Below are 19,764 nucleotides of genomic sequence, written 5' to 3'. Positions count from 1 at the left end.
AAATTATGACATATGCTGCCATTTCTTTTAATGAGAAGTTTAGTTCATAATTGAAGTATTTTTTAAACTTTTATAAGAACTACAGACAAAAAATGTAATGAATGCAACCATATTTTCAGATTAAATCTTTTCACTGAAAATAAATAGATGTTTCAAAGAAAAATGTTACAAAGTGACAAAATAACAAATCCTTAAACTTTTCTGGGTTAATTATTGTTGAAATAAGTAAAATAAATTTCTAATCGACCTTGAAATCTGAAATGTGTTCTGCAGTTCTAATGGGAATGAGATAAAAGACTTGCAGTTCCATCTATAAAAGGTCACACTGATATTCATTAACAGTTCAAAATATGAACTCTTTACTTATAACTTTAAAAATCTGGATATTTATTCCAACATTCTTCCTTTATTTCTCACACGTAAAACATATTTATGTTTGCCTAGAATTATCAAGCTCTGTAAACACCAGAGGAACAAATTACAATTTTCAGATTTGTTTGGCAACTGCAAGCACGTTTTAAAAATAGTATCACTTTTGTCTCAAATGATGAAATCTTCTTAAAGCTTCAGACTACTGAATTAATATATTCATTACCTCTGAACGCACATGTGCATCAGCAAAAACATTTAGACAAATGCATGTTATAAGATACAGCATGCATTAGAAGCCAATTCTGCTGTGAAAGCTCCGGGTGTGGGAGTCTCCCTCCTTACCAATTTTATTATATTGTAAATTTCATATATTCTGTGTGACTTCTATAAAATGGTGAAAAACAGTGATCCTTCAAAACTTGTGATACAAAAGAATTCAGAGCACTACAGGAACTCGAGTGTGATAAGATAAAAAATAGATCAAACATCTGGTTCATGATAGGTATTTCAGTTGAATAAGTATGTATGCTGAAATAACCTATCTAGATTTATTTTTCATTATTAAAATGCACCTAAACAGAAAGATAAATCAATGGTGCCTGTTAGAAGTTGGAAATTTTATAAGAATGTACATGTACACAGATAGGCTAAAATTCTTACCTATGGTAACGTTTCTATAGTTTTTTGAAATGCTCCTACCACACAAGTTTACATGCTATTTGTTTTTAAACATAGAGGTCAAACAGATCCATTGAACTTTACCTTCAAGCACCACCTCCATATTTATGGGAATTTGAGGCTTATTTTTCAGTCTGAATCTCTTTAGCCACTGCAGCTAGAGAGTCAGGCAATTCCTGTTTCGTTTCAGCCATAAGTTCCACCAAGTCCAGCAACATATTTATGTTCTTTTCTTTAAAAAAAGACGTTGCCAAGCCTGAAAAAAAAACAACAAACAATGGTTCAATAACACAACATTCTTTCTCAGCAAAACTGTAATTACAATAACTACAGCCCAACAAGTGCCTGGAACAAATTCTGATTTGTGAATATAAGATGTATACAAATATGTATAAAAAAAGATAAAATGATATACCCGTACACATCAATATATATGAAGTAACATCAGAAATTGTAAATATTTACATCTCTTTATTATACTACCATTCATGTCTGTGGCAGGGAAATTATTGCTAATATTTTTAACAAACCTTTCCCTGGAATGAAAATAGATGTAGTACTTGTTATGTGTGCACAAGATTGGAGAGAAAAAATACAAGAAAGTGATGAAAAAAGTGTAAATAATTATTATTCTAAGAAAAATATTTGCACACAGAATAATAAAAATCACATAGCAAAAAAAAAGATCCAAATAACTTTTTCGGATGCATAGAAAGTACGAACAAATATCAATCAAGTTTCTTAGGTCCTGTGTTGGTACAAGTGATAACATTACAGCAAAACTTTTGGGATAAGAATACTGGGTATACCCAATATATTAAACAGCACACAACATTCAAATGGATATATAAAATTATGAATTCAGACTTTTGTATGACTTCCAAAGGACTGAAAATCTTTAAACACTTCAACATTCACTGTCAGGAGTTAAGTTGGGAGACATAACAAAATCTACCTTTTTAGCTGTCATGTGATTTGCATGTAGGTTCACTATTTTGGTATAAACTTTAGATGAGGCCCTGCCACATTTTTACACAGATAATTCTCGAAACCTACATTTCTATTTAATAATTCTGTTTTTTTTCTTTAATACTCCGTTACTGTTTTCCCCATAATGCCTTATGTTTATTTTCCCGTGTTTTTTTACATGTTCTGCTATGGTTAAATCTTGAATCTATTTATTAAACATCTTTTATGTTCTAGTAAACAATATTGTGGATTACATTTTATCTAATTGATATAAACACTTCCATATTAACATATAATTTTAAAATTACGAAGTGTTTCCATTATTATATATACAAGATGAAATATTTGCTTAACTTCATTAAATAAACTAGTAGTCAATCCTGGAAAATTTGTCAAAATTAAACATTTCTTTTTGATTTTAAAGTAATACTTTGATCCCTTATTACAGCAAAAGTGAATTTCTTAATTGCTCTGTCCACAATATCAGGGTAAAATCCCTTTTCACCTGCTCCATATTCCATTAGTAACAACTCATTTTTAAATCCTCATGTTTTTGTACATAACTTCAAATTTTTGTGAACATCAATAAAAAATTTAGTCCCATTTAATACATCTATATAAAAGCCACACATTAAAAGAGATCCCATTGTTAATCCTTCATTTTATTTATAAAAATTATTTTTTACTTCAAAAAAAAATGAATTCACACTCAACATTGTTAGATTAATTATACATCTCTAGTTTCACAACTGTTGAAGTTTTAACTTGTAACAGTAATTTTAAAACAACTGCATTTTCCAGTAGAAATTGCCAAATCACAATGCTAACAAACCATATAAAAATACATAAAATGATTGATAGTTTTAGTCCAAAAGCACCAAGTATAGGTACATTATATCAACTAGTGAAGCATACAGCTCAATTATTCATGTTTGAAAATAAAAATAAACATACAACTAAAAATATTTTAGATTTTGTAGAATAAATGAAAAATCAAAATGAACAAGGAATGCTCAGTGACATTTTCTGCAGTTTGAACAATAGTTATCATGAATAACAAAGTAAAGAATACACTATTTCAGATTAAATTTTCTAAATGAAATTAAGGCTTACCAATGGAACCCTTCCTCTCACCTTTGTTATGTGACATATATGGATGTATTCAAAACAATAGCCACAAATGGTGCATAATGTATACCTGATATTTGGATAAGATATGTAGATGACACATTCTTGGTGGGAAAATATGGTTTGTTTGGAATTTCACACGAGATATTAGAGGGAAGAACAGTAATACTGATGAAACCAACCAGTATTAGGGCCAATAATACCTTTAAAACTTTGGAAATAATAAAGTGAAAGAAAGATCACAAATTATTAAACAGAGATGAATGTCCAAGCAAATACCTCTTGTAAGAATGTGGCAAGACTTCCTCTAAGAAATACATAGAAACCATAAACTTAAACAAAAGTCACACAACCTTTTTTAAAAGGTACAAATCACTTCTGGTGATGACACTGAGGTATCAAAACATGTAGTTAACTTTTTAAAAACCATAGATCAGCCTGAATTTAAAATGTTTTCTCATTGTGTGTCCTTTTAATGTTGAATGTTATTCATTATTTTAACATTAAGCACAAGGGCCAAGAAACAATACTTGGGTCTATCTAATGAGCTAGTACTAAAAGCATCTTTCTTAAATCTTTAATAATTAGATCAGCACATATAGAAATAAAGTGCAGAAGGTAAATGTAAAGCCATTGATCACAAGCTGCAGGTCAATAGCATTTTAATGACATTGTATATCAAACCAACAAATGGAAATATTCAGAAAACTACACTGGACACATGCTAGTTTCTGTATGACAGAACATCACAAGTTAGGGGCTTCCAAAACCTCAACAAAAATAATGTTATTGCTACACATTATACTGAAGACACCGGGATACCATAAATGGAAAAAAATTTTATGTAATGTTAAGATCTTATCCAACAGACTAAGTTAACTAAATCACAACATCAAATGAGTGAGTTCAATCACTTAAACCTAAAAGTAAGAAATATGCACATTAGAATTTAATCAGGAATGTTGATTGAGTTTGGCAAAATTTACAAGTATCTTCAATTTTATTGTGTCTCCATCTATATGTCATAGGAAAAGTCACATAACAAAGATATTCTTTTAACAGATTAGCTGTTGATTTACATGTATCGTTTATATACAATTGTTAATATCAATTGTTGGAAGAATTTAATTTTGAGAATGTTTGATTTCACTAAGTACTTTTGGGACACAAGGAACTGTGTTCCAGTTTACTTTCAACTTTATTAATGAACTTGTGCATTGCAAATTATGCTACACAGTAAAATATTCAATGATAAAAGATAATCCCAGGGTTTAGAGGTAACCACTTCTGTTGAAGGTGTTTTAATCTTCTTTTCCTTATAAATCTATTAATATATTAAATCACAGCTTTTTTAATTTTTTTAATTTTAAAACAATGGACAAATGACAAACCTAAATTCCCAACTCTTCTGGTATGACCAATATGATGAACGTACTCTTCAACATAAGTCAGTGGGTCATAGTTAATCACATGTTTCACATTTGGTACATCCAAACCTCTAGAAGCAACCTATGAAAATTATTTTATTCATTTTTGGTCAAATCAGATAATTACTCAAGTGTTTTGATATCATTGATGTTTCACTTCCGTTCAATAACAGGTTTTAAAACTAATGATGATATATATTCTGTGCTTGAACCAAAACTGATCATGTTCGGTTTATGCAATACAAAAATTACGCACATTACAATTTCTGTTCTAAGTGTTTAATTGTTTTTTGTTTTTTTTTAAGTTCCTTAGAAGTGATAAACTACAGGGAATGAGCTGGTCAACACCACCTACCTGTAACTGTTGGGCTATTCTAATTGAATAGTGGGAATGGCAATTAGAATATATCACCTACTCACACAGATAAAAAGAAGAACCCATTTGATAATAGTATTTAAACCCATGGCCAACAGACTAAGTCAACCACTCTTACCATAAGGCCAGGCAATGATTATCAGTATAAAAAATAACAGTGAATATACCAAAAGTGCTAAAATATACAAATGAAATTATAAGGAATCAACAATTTCCACATACTACACAAAATAAAATTTATTTCAACCACTTAATTTAAGATGTGGCCATTGGCTTAAAACATTGAAGTCATTTTAAACACCAGGAAATATCATAATTGGAAAAAAAATGAAAGTTAAATATTTTAAAATATAACACTTTGATAATTCACAAATCTCATAGAATCATATTTCCAGCAAAATAAAAACATTAGGGGAATAACATTAAGAAGCAGAATGTGGCAGATGGTGTGCAATGTTAGGCATAACTAGTTATACTCTGTTTGAAACAAGTCCTTAACCAGATAAACAACTTATTATTTTTCCACACTTATCTTAAATTTTTTTAACACAATTTTGTCATGTACATCAATATTAGAAATATTAAAATACACCATCTTTCTATTTTACTGATTATCTTTCTCACTATGCACTCATTCAAATATAATTCATGACAACAAATTAACCTTTACAGTTTCTACATTAACTTCTGACATTTTGAGTATCTTCATGAAATTTCACAATCTTTAAGCAAACGTTAATTGACTGCTCGAGGCATTAAGTAATTTATCTTAAAATTAAATATACTTTTTCATTTGGGTAATATATCTGATACCTCCTAAATAATTCTAAATGTTATTTTTCATTAAAACTTCAGTTTGTTACTTTCTCTTCTTTATATAAGGTTGGTCAATTTGACTAATATTGTAATCACCAAAACAAAATTCAAAATAAATCTCAATCACTTTTTTCCTTTCTTAAACAACTTCAAATTGTAACATTATCTACATTTGTTTATCCTAAACATATCTTACCTGATAACAGTAAACATCTTTTTATACTTTTTATACTGACCTTTAAACCCACGTCTTAACTAATATTTGGGCCATATGAGTTGTAAATCACTTTACTAATGAATACCTCATATGACCCTAACTATGCTGTTAAAAATCCAGCTGAACTGACTTATGTATCTTCCATGGAAATAAAGTTTGAACTAGAAGCAAAATAGACAACTCTTTACAGAAACCAACATAGTAGAATATATCATTGGATAAATTATAATCATGACTTTCTATTATTTATGTGTAAATAACATTAAACATTAGAGAGATCTACTTGCAACTTCTGAAAAAAAGGATGTGATATGTGAATATGGGAAGAGGGGGCCTGACTTTCCATTTTTAGACTCTGTAACCAAATTAGACTGGAGACTATAACAATTATGCTTTGCCTAAGTGATTACAACATCATGAGGAGTAATTTACATTAAATTTCATACTTTTTGAAAGAGTAATAAATATATTAATGATTGGCAATTATCCACAATCAAATGTTACAATTTTCACACTAGGAAAACTGAGGATTTAATTTTAATATTATAAAATTCAGAACTTAAATCTTGTATAACGTTAAATTTTGAATATAATTCACTAAAACATCACGATGTGCACAGTGAAAAATCGTTGTCCACTGTGAAGTGTTAATATATTATCATGCCAATAGCAACCACAAACAAACATAAATTTAAAAACTGTGGTACCAATCTTTTATTCTTTTTTTTCATAAATTTTATTTTTGTGTGATAATGCTCATTGAAAAAAGGTTAATTTAGTGTAAAGGATTAAATAATCACATTAGAAAATCTTAACTAAATATTTCTTAAACAGAGCCCATTTTTCTCCATGAATTTACCTTACTTTTACCGCATTAAATTATGATACCTACAGCTGTGGCTACAAAAATGGGCCTACGACCTGATCAAAAAGACCACAAAGCATCCTATCTTTCCCACTGAGATTTATTACCATGTATTCTTACTACTGTGTAGCCTTCTTCTGTCGGAAAGTGCACTCCAAATTTCTCAGTCAATACCTCAATCAAGCTCAGTAATAAATTTATCTACAGTATTATACGAGGTTTCAAGTGTCAATAACATCAACGCTTGATATTTATTACAAGAATTGTGAGATCAGAGTTCTCTAATACACTGATGGCTTTTAATAGCTGAAGATAAATTCTATTAACAGCTTCAATAAAGTTTATAAAATCGTGTAAATATAAAATGACATTTTTAGTTATTAAATTTCATAAAAGTATATAATTCTATATACACATAAATTTACAATGAAAAAGTTAACAACATTACGTAGAATCAGCTATAAGTATCTACTACACTTCTCTGTAATTCCACAACAAATGAAAAAGATTAAGTTAAAGTCAAACATGTTAAAAGAAAAGTGTAGAAAAAAAAATTCAACCCATTTTTAGTAACAAGTTTAAAAACTAAGCTCATCAGGAAGCTTACATAAACACGAAGATTCTCAAAATTTGGGTTTTTCTTTTGACCAGTTTCTCTACTTAACTTTCATGCCAACATAAAATATTTTGTGTCATAGTTAGACATAACAGTTATGTTTGAAACACCTTTCTTGTTGCAAGGAGCTTTTAAAGACATTAATGCATGTTTTTTTTTGGGGTGGGGTTAGAAGACAGGTAAAGAATGATGCCATTTTTTGAAGTTATAAAACAAAACTCAAAAATCTATTATATTTGATTTAACAACTCGATATAACAATAAACACTGTACAGTTTGTGGATTTGATACAAAAAAATATTCTTCAACAAATAAATGTTTATTAACTACTTCACATCAACAACACTAAATTTCAATGATTCAAGGGTTTTATAGGTAATCATCTGACAAGAAACATACATTCATATGCCATGATATTCTTGTACACAAAATTTGATGTGAGAAACTCATGTATCATAACGTATTTGTTGCTTCAGTGTATTTAACTTGCATGTTCCAATTATCTACTGTATACTTCTTTTTGTTTGTTTTCTCATTTCAAACCTCCACTTAAAACTGTAGGTACTATTGATAATAAAATATAATCAATTATTTTGTTCCAATCTTTTAAAATATTTTGTTGCACATATTATAACTACTGAAGACAAAAAAGGAAACTAGAATGCGGGCAAGTTTTTTATAAGAGTGCGATGACAAATTAGATCCACATATCCAGATTTAAAATGTGCATAAAACAAAGATACCAGCAAACTTAATGGATGTTTCTCAAAGATCAGGAACGCAATTAGTTAACTCATCTAATGTTATTGCCAGAACTTTCAAGAAACAGTCGGCTAAAGTCAGAGTGAAAAAAATACATTCATGACATGCTTGTCTCAATCCCGGTGCGTGTTCTTCAGAAAGAAAACAAGAGTTTTCATTTGCCACTGCGAAAGAATCTTTTATCTCATACTGGACATCTGGGTGGAGGCTAAAATGTAGAAAAATTACCTTTATCTTTCACAGTTTTCCACGTTTTGAAAAATATACTAGGAAAACATTGGAGTTACTATGAATTAAGCTGAAAACTACCTTGAGAAATGGAAATAAATACACCTACAGGCCTAAAAATGAATTATATTTGGTAATCTTAACTTTGGTGTTATTTACTCTTCAAACACAACACTTTAAAGTTTAGTTTAAAGAACTTCGCGCAAAGCTTCACGAGGGCTATCTGCGCTAGTCATCTCTAATTTAGCAGTGTAAAATTACAAGGAAGGCAGCCAGTCACCACCACCCATCGCCAACTCTTGGACCCTTTTAGGAACATTGTGGAATTACCTCTAATTAGTGGTTCTAGTAATTAAATATGCAAAAATTAATTATTGCTGGTGATAACACCTGAAAATGAAGTTACTCTTGCCAAGTTTTTTTGTGTTTTTTGTGGAATTTCGCACAAAGATACTCGAGGGCTATCTGTGCTAGCCGTCCCTAATTTAGCAGTGTAAGACTCGAGGGAAGGCAGCTAGTCATCACCACCCACCGCCAACTCTTGGGCTACTCTTGTACCAACGAATAGTGGGATTGACCGTGACATTATAACGCCCCCACGGCTGGGAGGGGCGAGCATGTTTGGCGCGACTCGGGCGCGAACCCTCGACCCTCAGATTACGAAGCGCACGCCTTAACGCGCTAGGCCATGCCAGGCCCTACTCTTGCCAAATTAGTAACACAAAATATCCTATAAACTCATTCAAACGTGCTGAAGAAAAATAGTATTGCATGATCACGTACTATAGCCATTTACAAATAATATACATGTTTGTATCTTCATGGGTTCCGTTATACTAAACTGTTTGAATATTAGTTTGTAATTTTGTTTCACTGACAGCAACCAACTTTCGATAACTCATCTGCATGCGTGTTACTGTTATAATTTTTCTTCTTATTTTTACACAAACAAGGCTTGCAAATAGAGGTTGAATCTGATAGACTGTGTATCCGTACTGTTATGTGGACCATAAATCATCAGATACATCTCTTAATAAAACGTATTCCCTTTCTAAAAGGAAGTTTGTATTCTAGTTTTACTTGTTTTCTTTTAATAAGTCAGGCTGTCTGATTATGGCCTTATTTCCTGAATAGTGGTGTATGTTTACATTCATAACAAATAACATTGGAGATGCAAAACAAAAACAATAACAGAAAAATAAGAAATTATAATCTCTGATTATTTAATTAAGTATGATGAAATTTGTGGTTGCCACAGAAGAAATTATACTTTCAAGTAAATAGCTTAATACTCCATTATATCATAAAATTTTTTACGAATATAATCCGAAGTTATTAGTGGAGTCGTTGGGCTCGAGCTATGGAGTGGCTCCAATGTGACGTCATCGTCGGGAACAACAACAAAAAAAAACGAAGGAGCTTTTTTCACGTCTTTGGGCTTCATCATTCGGAACAAGGAGTCGATGAAAGTGTAATATGAAACATGTGGTGCTGACTGACTATTTTACTTCTAGTTTGTTACTTAAATTCAACTAATAATTTGTATAATATGTGCATCTCTTTAATAATTGAGATAACTATTAGTTGTCAGGCTGGTGGGTGAAGAACACATAACACGAGTTTACTTCAGATCTATGACGTTACATAGAAATAAAACTCAATTGTTGATATGCTAGTGTTATTCCAATGTATGGCAAAAGAACGTTAACTGACATCTATACTGTTAGTATATTAAGTAAATAATTTCCCTTTTATCGTCAAAAATCCTAACAATATAAGAATAGTAAAAGAATTTACAAACGACATTTGAAAGTCACATGAGGAAGGTTTTGTTTTTGGAATTTCGCATAAAGCTACTCGAGGGCTATCTGTGCTAGCCGTCCCTAATTTAGCAGTGTAAGACTAGAGGGAAGGCAGCTAGTCATCACCACCCACCGACAACTCTTGGGCTACTCTTTTACCAACGAAAAGTGGGATTGACCGTCACATTATAACGCCCCCACGGCTGGGAGGGCGAGCATATTTGGCGCGACTTGGGCGCGAACCAGCGACCCTCAGATTACGAAGCGCACGCCTTAACGCGCTAGGCCATGCCAGGCCCCCACATGAGGAAGGAGATACATGTTATTTGTGTCTTATTCATACGTTGCTTCTTTTTGTTGCTTGATATTTTACAAAGACGAACCGAACATAACTTGTAAACATTATCTACTCATTGTTGCTGGATATAGTCCATTACTCCTGATGGACAGAAAGTCTGCAACAGGAACCAGAACAGTACCCTTTATTGGAGTGGCCTGAATCCATTCTCCTGACTTCGTCTTCAGCTATAAGATAGTAACATCGTCAAACGTACGGAATATGACAACGGTACTGGTAAATTGATTATTAGATCATTGATCCGTTGGAGGGCCATAAGGAACAGCTGTTATGCCTAAAAATATCATTACAATAACTTCGCCTCACGGATTAGCAAGATAAAATAATAAATGCTAAGCCTTTTTAATTTATATCTTTCAAGTACAGTACAGTAACTTTGTACAGTAAGTACTGTTTGACTTGTTTAAAATAAGTGGCTGAATCCTAGAACCTGTTACACAGAAAGGTTTGTCTTGTAAATTAAGAAAGTAAGATAAACCTATGTTGTTTAATTTACATATAAGTAACTAACCTCAATGCAATAAAAGAGACAGCAAATACAAACATTATCGAAAATAGATTTTTTCTCAGTATCTTCACCTCCATTCCACCACAATCGTCTTCGAATAAGAACGTTATGGTTCCAAAATTTCTATGTTTTCCAAAACGAGCAACATGAGTATTTTTCACATCTTCCACAGGAGGATAATACAACATTCGGAAGGATCCATCTTTTGTATTTCGTCGGTGTTTGTGACGTTTTAAGAAGAAATCTTCATCTACACCTGTATTTAATGTGTAAGAAATGTGCAAATACGGAACTATTTATTAAATTAAAATATAACGACGTAAGTAATAAAATGTAGTCAGTTCTTTTGTTCGAATTGTTTAAAAATATTTTGTTATAAAATATTTATAATTACTGAAGCCAATTAAAAAGGAAACTAGAATGTGGGCAAGTTTTTATAAGAGTGCGACAACAAAGTGGATCCACAGAACCAGATATGAGAAGAACGTTTTTAAAATAATTTAAAATGTACATAGAACAAAGACATCAACAAACTTAACGGATGTTTCTCAAAGATCAGAAACTGAATTAGTTAACTCACCTAATGCTATTGCCAGAACTTTCAAGAAACGGATAGCTAAAGTCAGAGTGGCTGAAATATATTCAAGACACGCCACGCCTGATTCAATCCCGGTGCGAGTTCTTCAGATGGAAAACAATAGTTTTCATTTGTCACAGCAAATGCTTCTTTCAACTCATACTCGACATCTGAGTAAAGGTTAAGGTGTAGAGAAAATATTTTTTTGTTTTTATGTTTTTAATGGTGCGAGTTGTCTTCATAGCTTTGTGCAGTAAAACCTAAGTCATAAACTATATTAACCTTGTTGTTAGGACAATCTGCGCATCGTAAGATCGAAATCCTTCACGAAATCATTTTCAGTCAGGCAAGCATGTTAAGTCTTTAGACTACCAAATAGCGTCTAAATTTGTATGATCTTATAATAAGCAATAGCTGCATAGACAGTCATCATGTCCCCTGCTGGGACAATAAGTTTTCGAATTTCCAACGCTAAAGTTAGGGGTTCAATTCCACTCGGTGGACACAGTAGGTAACCGTCGTCATATTATTTATATATCTTGATATTACGTTGAAAGTACTGTTCTATACGAATTTATAACGTCTTTGAAGATAAGCCCAAAGATATACAATGAGCTATCTGTTTTCTATCCAACCAGGTTATCGAAACCCGTTTTCAAGCATTGTGAGTCTATAGACATCCCGCGATGTCACTAGGAGACGCAAATTTATAAAGCACTTCATTCGTTTTTTAACGTATTGGAAGCATAATTAATTCATTTAACGCACACGAGAATAATTTGTTTCTTTATAATATTTATATTCCCATTTTGACAGTACTGCTGTGTTTCACCGACTTTATCGAAATTCGTGTATTTGTTTTGTTTTTCACTTAGATTTTGTAAGTTTGAATCAAAACTTGTTTTTTAAGTAAGGGAAAATTACTATAAAAACTTTAAGACGTATATCAACGACTATTTTACTTTAAAAATTGTTGTTTTTTGAGCACCCCGATACCTATCAATATTTAAAAAATCATGCAATTGTTTCAATTCTTATGTCATATTTCTACAAATATTTTTATGAAATATCGGACACGACTAGCTATCACTAGTTTAAAAAAGGCTCATGTTAATTTTAATCTGTCTATAGACTTATACCGCTAGAAACTGAGTTTCCATAGCCGAGTTTGGCAGAGCACAGTTAGCCCTTTGTGTACCTTTGCGCTTAGTAACAAACAATAACATATTTAATCAAGCTTATAAAGATTATTTCAAAATATTAAAAACCTTTACTGCTTTCATGAAATCAATAACTAATAACAGACCCGTCTTTGTCAAATTTGCCTAGTATTTTCAGCTAGAACTTTTTGTTTGAAGAAGGACCCGGCATGTCAAGGTGGGTTAAGGTGTTCGAAATTTTCTAATTTCCCACAAAGCTACTCGAGGGCTAACTGTGCTAGCTGTCCCTAATTTAGTAGTGTAATACTAGAGGGAAGGCAGCTAGTCATCACCACCCACCGCCAACTCTTGGGCTACTTTTTTACCAACGAATAGTGGATTCACCGTAACATTATAACGCCCCCACGGCTGAAAGGACGAGCATGTTTGGCGCGACGTGGATGCGAACCCGCGACCCTCAGATTACGAGTCGCAGGCTTGGCCATGCCGGGCTATTTTAATGAAATAATAACAATTTTTCTATAAACGAAGACCCTGGAATAGCGAGGTGGTTAACGCACTCGACTCGTAATCCGTAAACCAGAGATGTTCCCGAATTAATAAACCCTCTTTACCCCGCTCGTTGTTTATAATATTTGAGAATTGCTATATAAAATGGGATGGAGGAAACTTTCTTTCCTTTACATTCATTGAAATATCTGCTCCAAGTTGTCTTGATTCCACGCAGTCTACTTTCCTTCAGGTAGACTGTGGCTTAAATAACTCTCCAGAGTAAATTCAATGTATAGAGTTGAGATATATAAATTCAATGCTACACATTAGGTAGGATATTGAAGTAGAGCCCCGAGAAAACCCATTGTTGCTGGTCGAGCTGCGAAAATTCTACCCAGACAGTGTCCGAGATGTTATATTTCCATATGCTTGTGACTTTTTCTCATTGGTCATCTGCAAGAAGAATATGTATTCTGAAGGTAGTTTAGATGCATTGAGAGAAATAAATTAACGTCTGATCCTAAAGAATTTAAAACTTATGACATACACACTTGTGCGAATTAGTTAAAACAAATGGTCATTTTACAATATTTTCAGCATGGCGGCCAGTTTAGGCTCTCTGGACCCGCTGATTTCCTTTAATATTCAGTTTTTCACACAGACGGCGTCATTAGCCGTGTTTTGCAGTACGGTCGATCTATTTTTGGGATATATGACGAAATTTTGAGGAATATTACATCATTTGAAATTGCGTTAGAAGGGCAAGGAGACCACTCAAAAAACAACTTCTTACCAACTCAGTGAAGAAAAACCGGTATCAATGGGGTCTGAAATACAAGAACTGGACGCAAGAACAATGGAGGAAGGTGTTATTCAGTGACGAGACTCATTTCTTCGTACAGGGTCAAAGAAGTCTGCATGTTCACAGATCTGCAGGTGAGAAACTTCGAGAATCTCACATCAATCGTAAGACATCCCTTGAAGAAGATGATTTGGGGCTTTTTCAGCTACTATGGCGTCGGAGGCTTGCATATCGTAGAAGGTATGATGCGAGGACCACAGTACATCAATGTTTTGCAGAGAAGAGTCGTTTCAGAATTGAGAAAGAAATTTCCAGATGGATCTGGCATTTTTCAGCAAGATCTGGCTCCGTGCCACACATCGAGACTTGTGAAGAATTTTATGACTACAACGCAAATAAAGGTGCTGGACTGGCCTGTAAACTCTCCGGACTTAAATCCTATTGAAAATCTTTGGGCGATTTGTAAAGAAAGACTTCGGGGAAAAGACTATAATACGAAAGATAAGTTAATTGAGGCCATAATTGAGGTGTGATATCGCGATCCAAAAATTAGTAAAGATTGCAGTCAACTCATGGACTCGATGCCAAAGCGGATTAATGATCTTCCGAAAAATAAAGGCGGACATATCATGTATTTGTGAGTAATTTTTGGATTCTCAGAATAATACGCAAAAAAATGAAAAAATCGTAATTTTCTGTCTTGTTTCAATTAATTTGCATAAGGGTGTAACACTCAAGAACAAAACACTAATAACAACTCCTTCGTTGAGAATAATATTCCAAATATATGTCTCGAAAAAAGTCAGTAAAACTACTTCACCATCAAGTCAGGATTTAACTCTAATCCCACGATCTGGACACATACTACGAAAACGAAATACAGCTTTTATGGTTGTGATACCCAAACCCGGCAAATAACCACAATACTCAATAAATTACAAACCAGCAGGCTTACCCAATACAACAGACAAACCTCTCGAAAAAATCATCACCAAAGAACTTAGAAACGTTATTAAAACAATGATTTACTTTCGCAACTACAAAATAGTTGATGGAAAATATCGACGCCTAACCTATCACCTTACCAGAAAATACTAACACCTCGCTGACCACGTAACCAAACAATACTGACACACAACCGACACCTAACCAGATTAAGAGAAACAGTAATTAAGACCAAAGATATAAATTGCCTTTCTCGATGTTCAAAATACCTTTGACCCTATCTGGCATGACGGTAACAGATACAGATGTGCAAAATCCATAATTCCAACAATATATATGCGATACATTTCCAACTTCCTAAACAACCGAACGATAAGAATTAAAGATGAAACATCCTGACCTTTCTGCTCGTATCCAGGACTGCCTCCAGGCTTTGACATAAGCCCTTTACACACAATACGTGAAAAATAAGAATGTACCATCTGAAAATAAAACACATAGATGTGGTGCTCGAAATAAAACGTTAATCCTCATTCCAAATACAGTCAATTTCATTACCTTCTGCAGAAAAAAACGTGAAAGGATGAGAGAGGTAAATTAAGTCTACGTGAAAATATGTGACATAGAAATAAAAACAACAAAAACAGCCAAATTCTTAGGCTGTTCAGTTGATATATGACACCAGAGTAACCAGAAACGACTCCATACTTGCAGAGAAACTTCTTCTTTGATAGTTTTAAGGCTAATTGTAATACTTAAAAAAACCCAACCGAAAAATTAATGAAACGTAGTGTTAAAAAAATAAAGTAAGCCTAACATTAATATCGGCATGGCATGGCCCAGCGCATAAGGCGTGCGACTCGTAATCCGAGGGTCGCGGGTTCGCGCCCGCGTCGCGCCAAACATGCTCGCCCTCCTATCCGTGGGGAGCGTTATAACGTGACGGTCAATCCCACTATTCGTTGGTAAAAGAGTAGCCCAAGAGTTGGCGGTGGGTGGTTATGACTAGCTGCCTTCCCTCTAGTCTTACACTGCTAAATTAGAGACGGCTCGGTGCAGTGGGCTAACAACCTACTCACTTAAATACTTGTTGCAGAATCCGCAAGCGATTGCGGCCCTATGTTCCTAGATGGAATCTACTGGTGATAACTAACTAAAATTAATATCGTATTATTATTTTTTTTCTATAAATTGTCCAATCATCTCGTTTACAAAATTTAGATCGAAGTTATTTCTGTTAGTTATACACAGAAAATTTTTCGTAACCAAACAAGAAGTCCCATATTGGAAACTAAACTAAAACTATCAAATAAATAACTTTAAAAGCAATAAAACAAAAAATCTTAAAGCCAGCCCTTATTATTCATATTGTTATCTCAAACTCAAATAAATTTACTGCTTTCATACATCCGAAGGCAATCTATTACAAAGGCCAACCATCCTGTTAGAAAAATAAAATTGTCTTAACTGAAATGACTCGTACCTTTCCAAAATTTATATTTCTGTCCCCTTTTCCTACTGTTCTGCTTGGTATAGTTGAGTAGTTAGTGTGCTCGACTCACAATCTGGGGGGTCACAGGTTCGATTTCCCTTTACATCAAACATGCTCGCCCTTTCAGCCACTGGTCAATCCTACTATTCCTTGGTAAGAGAGCAGCCCAACAGTTGACCGTGAGTGACCTTCTAGCTCTTGTCTTACGCTAATATCTCAGGGATAGCTATCGCATATAGCTCTTGTGCAACTTTGAGAGAAATTTAGAAGAAAAACCTACTATTCTCGCCGTTAACTATGAAAAAATGGTGCATCAACATTATCAATTCCATTTACAATCTTAAACACTTCAATCAGATTTCATCTAACTTTTCTTTTTCAAGAAAAAAACAATTTAAGAGATTTCAGCTTTTCCTCTATGGCAAATACTTCGTCCCAGGCACCTTCACTTAACCCTTTCCAACCCATTTAATATCCTTCCTGAGGTAAGTGGGATCATACCGAACACAATATTACAAATGTGGCCTAACCAGTGGTCTATACAAATAAAACTATAACTTCTTTAGGCCTGTATTCAATATTTATGTAGATACGACCTAAATCTCTATTCACCCTACCACGAACAGCACCACCCTGTTTGGATAGCTTAGGAAATTGATAAAGCACTACACTAAGATTCCTTTCTTTAATAACACTGTTGAAGTTATTACAATCCAAATTATTATAACACACATATATCAACTTGCATTTATTATAATTAAACCATCTACCACTTATTTGCCTAACTCACTAAATGATCTAAATCCTTTTGTAAAGCAGCAGCATCCTCTTCACAGCCAGCAACACCAAAGACCTTAACATCATAACAAATTTTAATTTATTGACCATTCTTTTATCTAAGCGATTAACGTAGATCAAAAAGAGCAAATGTCCTAAGATTTCAGACATTTAGCTAACTTAACTGAACTCCATTTATAACAATCGACTGTTCCCTTCCATCCAGGCTCTTGTCTATCCAATTTAGCTAACTCATCCCACACGCCAATAGAGATCACTTTTTTTTTTACAAGCACGTATAGAAGTGATATACTGTTAAGCTATACTGGGCACTAAGTATCTATCAACAATAACCCATTGCGTTAGGTTTCCTGAATAAAGTAATTGAGTTTTGCTTATAAAAATCAAACATGTTTTCGGAAATAAGTGAATAAAAAAATCTCTTTTCGAAATATTTTACGTTCAGTCACTTGTACAAAAGCGTTGTAAAACTGCAAAAATGATTATTTAACATACCAGATTTTCAGGAATTCCGTGGTTTTTAATATATAAAAAACAACATTCAGATGAAGCGAGATGAGTCTCCAATGCAACTTTTCGAAATGCACCAATACTTGGTTCTCCCTGTACTCGCACACTTGAAAGTGTAACCGTTGGTTTATTAAATTAAAATGACGGAAAATTCATTCACTCCAACTACTACACAATACATTGATTTCCTATTAAAGTTAATAAAAGGTTAAACGTTCTCGTTATATATATATATATATAAATGCTTATAAATTATTTCGATAAAGACTTTGTATGATGTAACATGAAAAAGACGTTGTCACCATTCAGCAATGGCTGACGATAAAGAATCTACAGTTAAATCTCAGAAAAACCAGTGACGAGTGATGCAATTTTATTAATGTAACATGACACACGCATTACTATTCTGTGATATTTCCCAATAAATATTTTACTTACCGATTTCCTCAATATCAATAATGGGAAAGTTTTCCATTCTTTAAAAACAAGTTTGCTGTTTGTTCCTTCTGCCCAACACAAATACACTCTTATCATGTCCCAAGTACGTCAGGTTTAGGTGGCCTTGAAATCTAAAAACAAATTACGAAGCAAAATACGTGTGGTTGTTCCCTAATATATGCATATATATTTTTAATGAGTTGAAGGTTTATTGTGAGAAAACAGTTTTTAATATTTTCAAAAACATGTTTATCTTACTTTAAAATGTATAAGGCAGAGTTTATCTGTTAAAAAAAATTAAATAAATTCCAGTGATACGCCTAACGAAGAAGTAACGTGTTAAAATACATTTCCGGGTTCGCCCGGCATGGCCAGGTGGTTAAGGCACTCGACACGTAATCCGAGGTTCGAAACCTAGTCTGGGGCGTTATAATGTGACAGTCAATCCCACTATTCATTGGTAAAAGAGTAGCCCAAAAGTTGGCGGTGGGTGGTGATCACTAGCTGTCTCCCTCAAGTTTTACACTGCTAAATTAAGAACGTCTCGCGCAGGTAACCTTCGTGCAGCTTTGCGCGAAATTCAAAACAAACTTATCGCAATGGGTGGTACAAGTAAGAGTACAAACTGGTATGGATTTTCTGTACCTATATGTGGAACAGTCGGTGTTGTATGTAGCATTGACTTCTGGTATACCGCACTTTTAACATTTTGTCCAGAAATCAGTGTGTGTTTTCTTATAGCAAAGCCACATCGGGCTATCTGCTGAGTCAAATCGATGTACTAACATAGTGCCAGTAAAAACTTCATGAACGTGTAGAAAATTCTAAGACATCAAAAACTTACACATATTCAATACAGTATCTTAAGCTTTTTGTGGTAAGAAATACTTTTATGTCAACGTCCACTAAACCATACTGTGACAACCCCTGAAATCTGGCTCAAAAATACAAGTTAAAAATGATGCTATTTTTATCAGCTGACTTTTTTCATTTGTCCTCTTCGAAACTAAATATTCACTACTAATTTAACAGAAGAGATTTGAGATTAAAATACTTTCATCACACAAATAATTGAATTGCTTTATTATAATTAATTATCCTTAATTTCTAAAGATATTGTTTTGCTACAACTAACATTAAAAGAAATCTCTCAGTTTCAAGTGGTAGAATACATGATTTTAGAAACAAAATTAATATATAAGCATATAAATATTCACACAAAACATACGTGGATTTAGTGTTAAATACAAACATTTGAAACGTAGTAAGAACTTTTAAATTTGACTTTGGAAGACATGGTTTGTTTCAGCTTGTTTCACGTAAAAATCTTTTAAAATTAATCACAATGTTACTGTTTGTTCACCAAGAGTACATTGACTATCTATTTTCTTGATCATAGTCTTCGCACTGATAGTCTATACTGTTATA

General features: G+C 33.1%; 1 protein-coding gene across 1 annotated transcript; it reads right to left on the bottom strand.

Moving 5' to 3' along the window:
* Positions 1–860: 860 nt before the first annotated feature.
* LOC143243897 (ATP-dependent RNA helicase DDX3Y-like) lies at positions 861–18,476 on the bottom strand. The gene is made up of 3 exons (XM_076487659.1): positions 18,337–18,476; positions 4,539–4,656; positions 861–1,306 (listed from the first exon to the last, which is right to left on the bottom strand). The coding sequence occupies exons 1-3, from the start codon at positions 18,430–18,432 to the stop codon at positions 1,173–1,175; spliced, it is 348 nt and encodes a 115-aa protein (XP_076343774.1). The 5' UTR covers positions 18,433–18,476; the 3' UTR covers positions 861–1,172.
* Positions 18,477–19,764: the final 1,288 nt, after the last annotated feature.

The sequence above is a fragment of the Tachypleus tridentatus genome, chromosome 2, assembly GCF_004210375.1.
Source record: "Tachypleus tridentatus isolate NWPU-2018 chromosome 2, ASM421037v1, whole genome shotgun sequence".
Taxonomy (NCBI): domain Eukaryota; kingdom Metazoa; phylum Arthropoda; class Merostomata; order Xiphosura; family Limulidae; genus Tachypleus; species Tachypleus tridentatus.
Note: the sequence above shows the minus strand (reverse complement) of the source record. Positions and strands in the feature narration are given on the sequence as shown.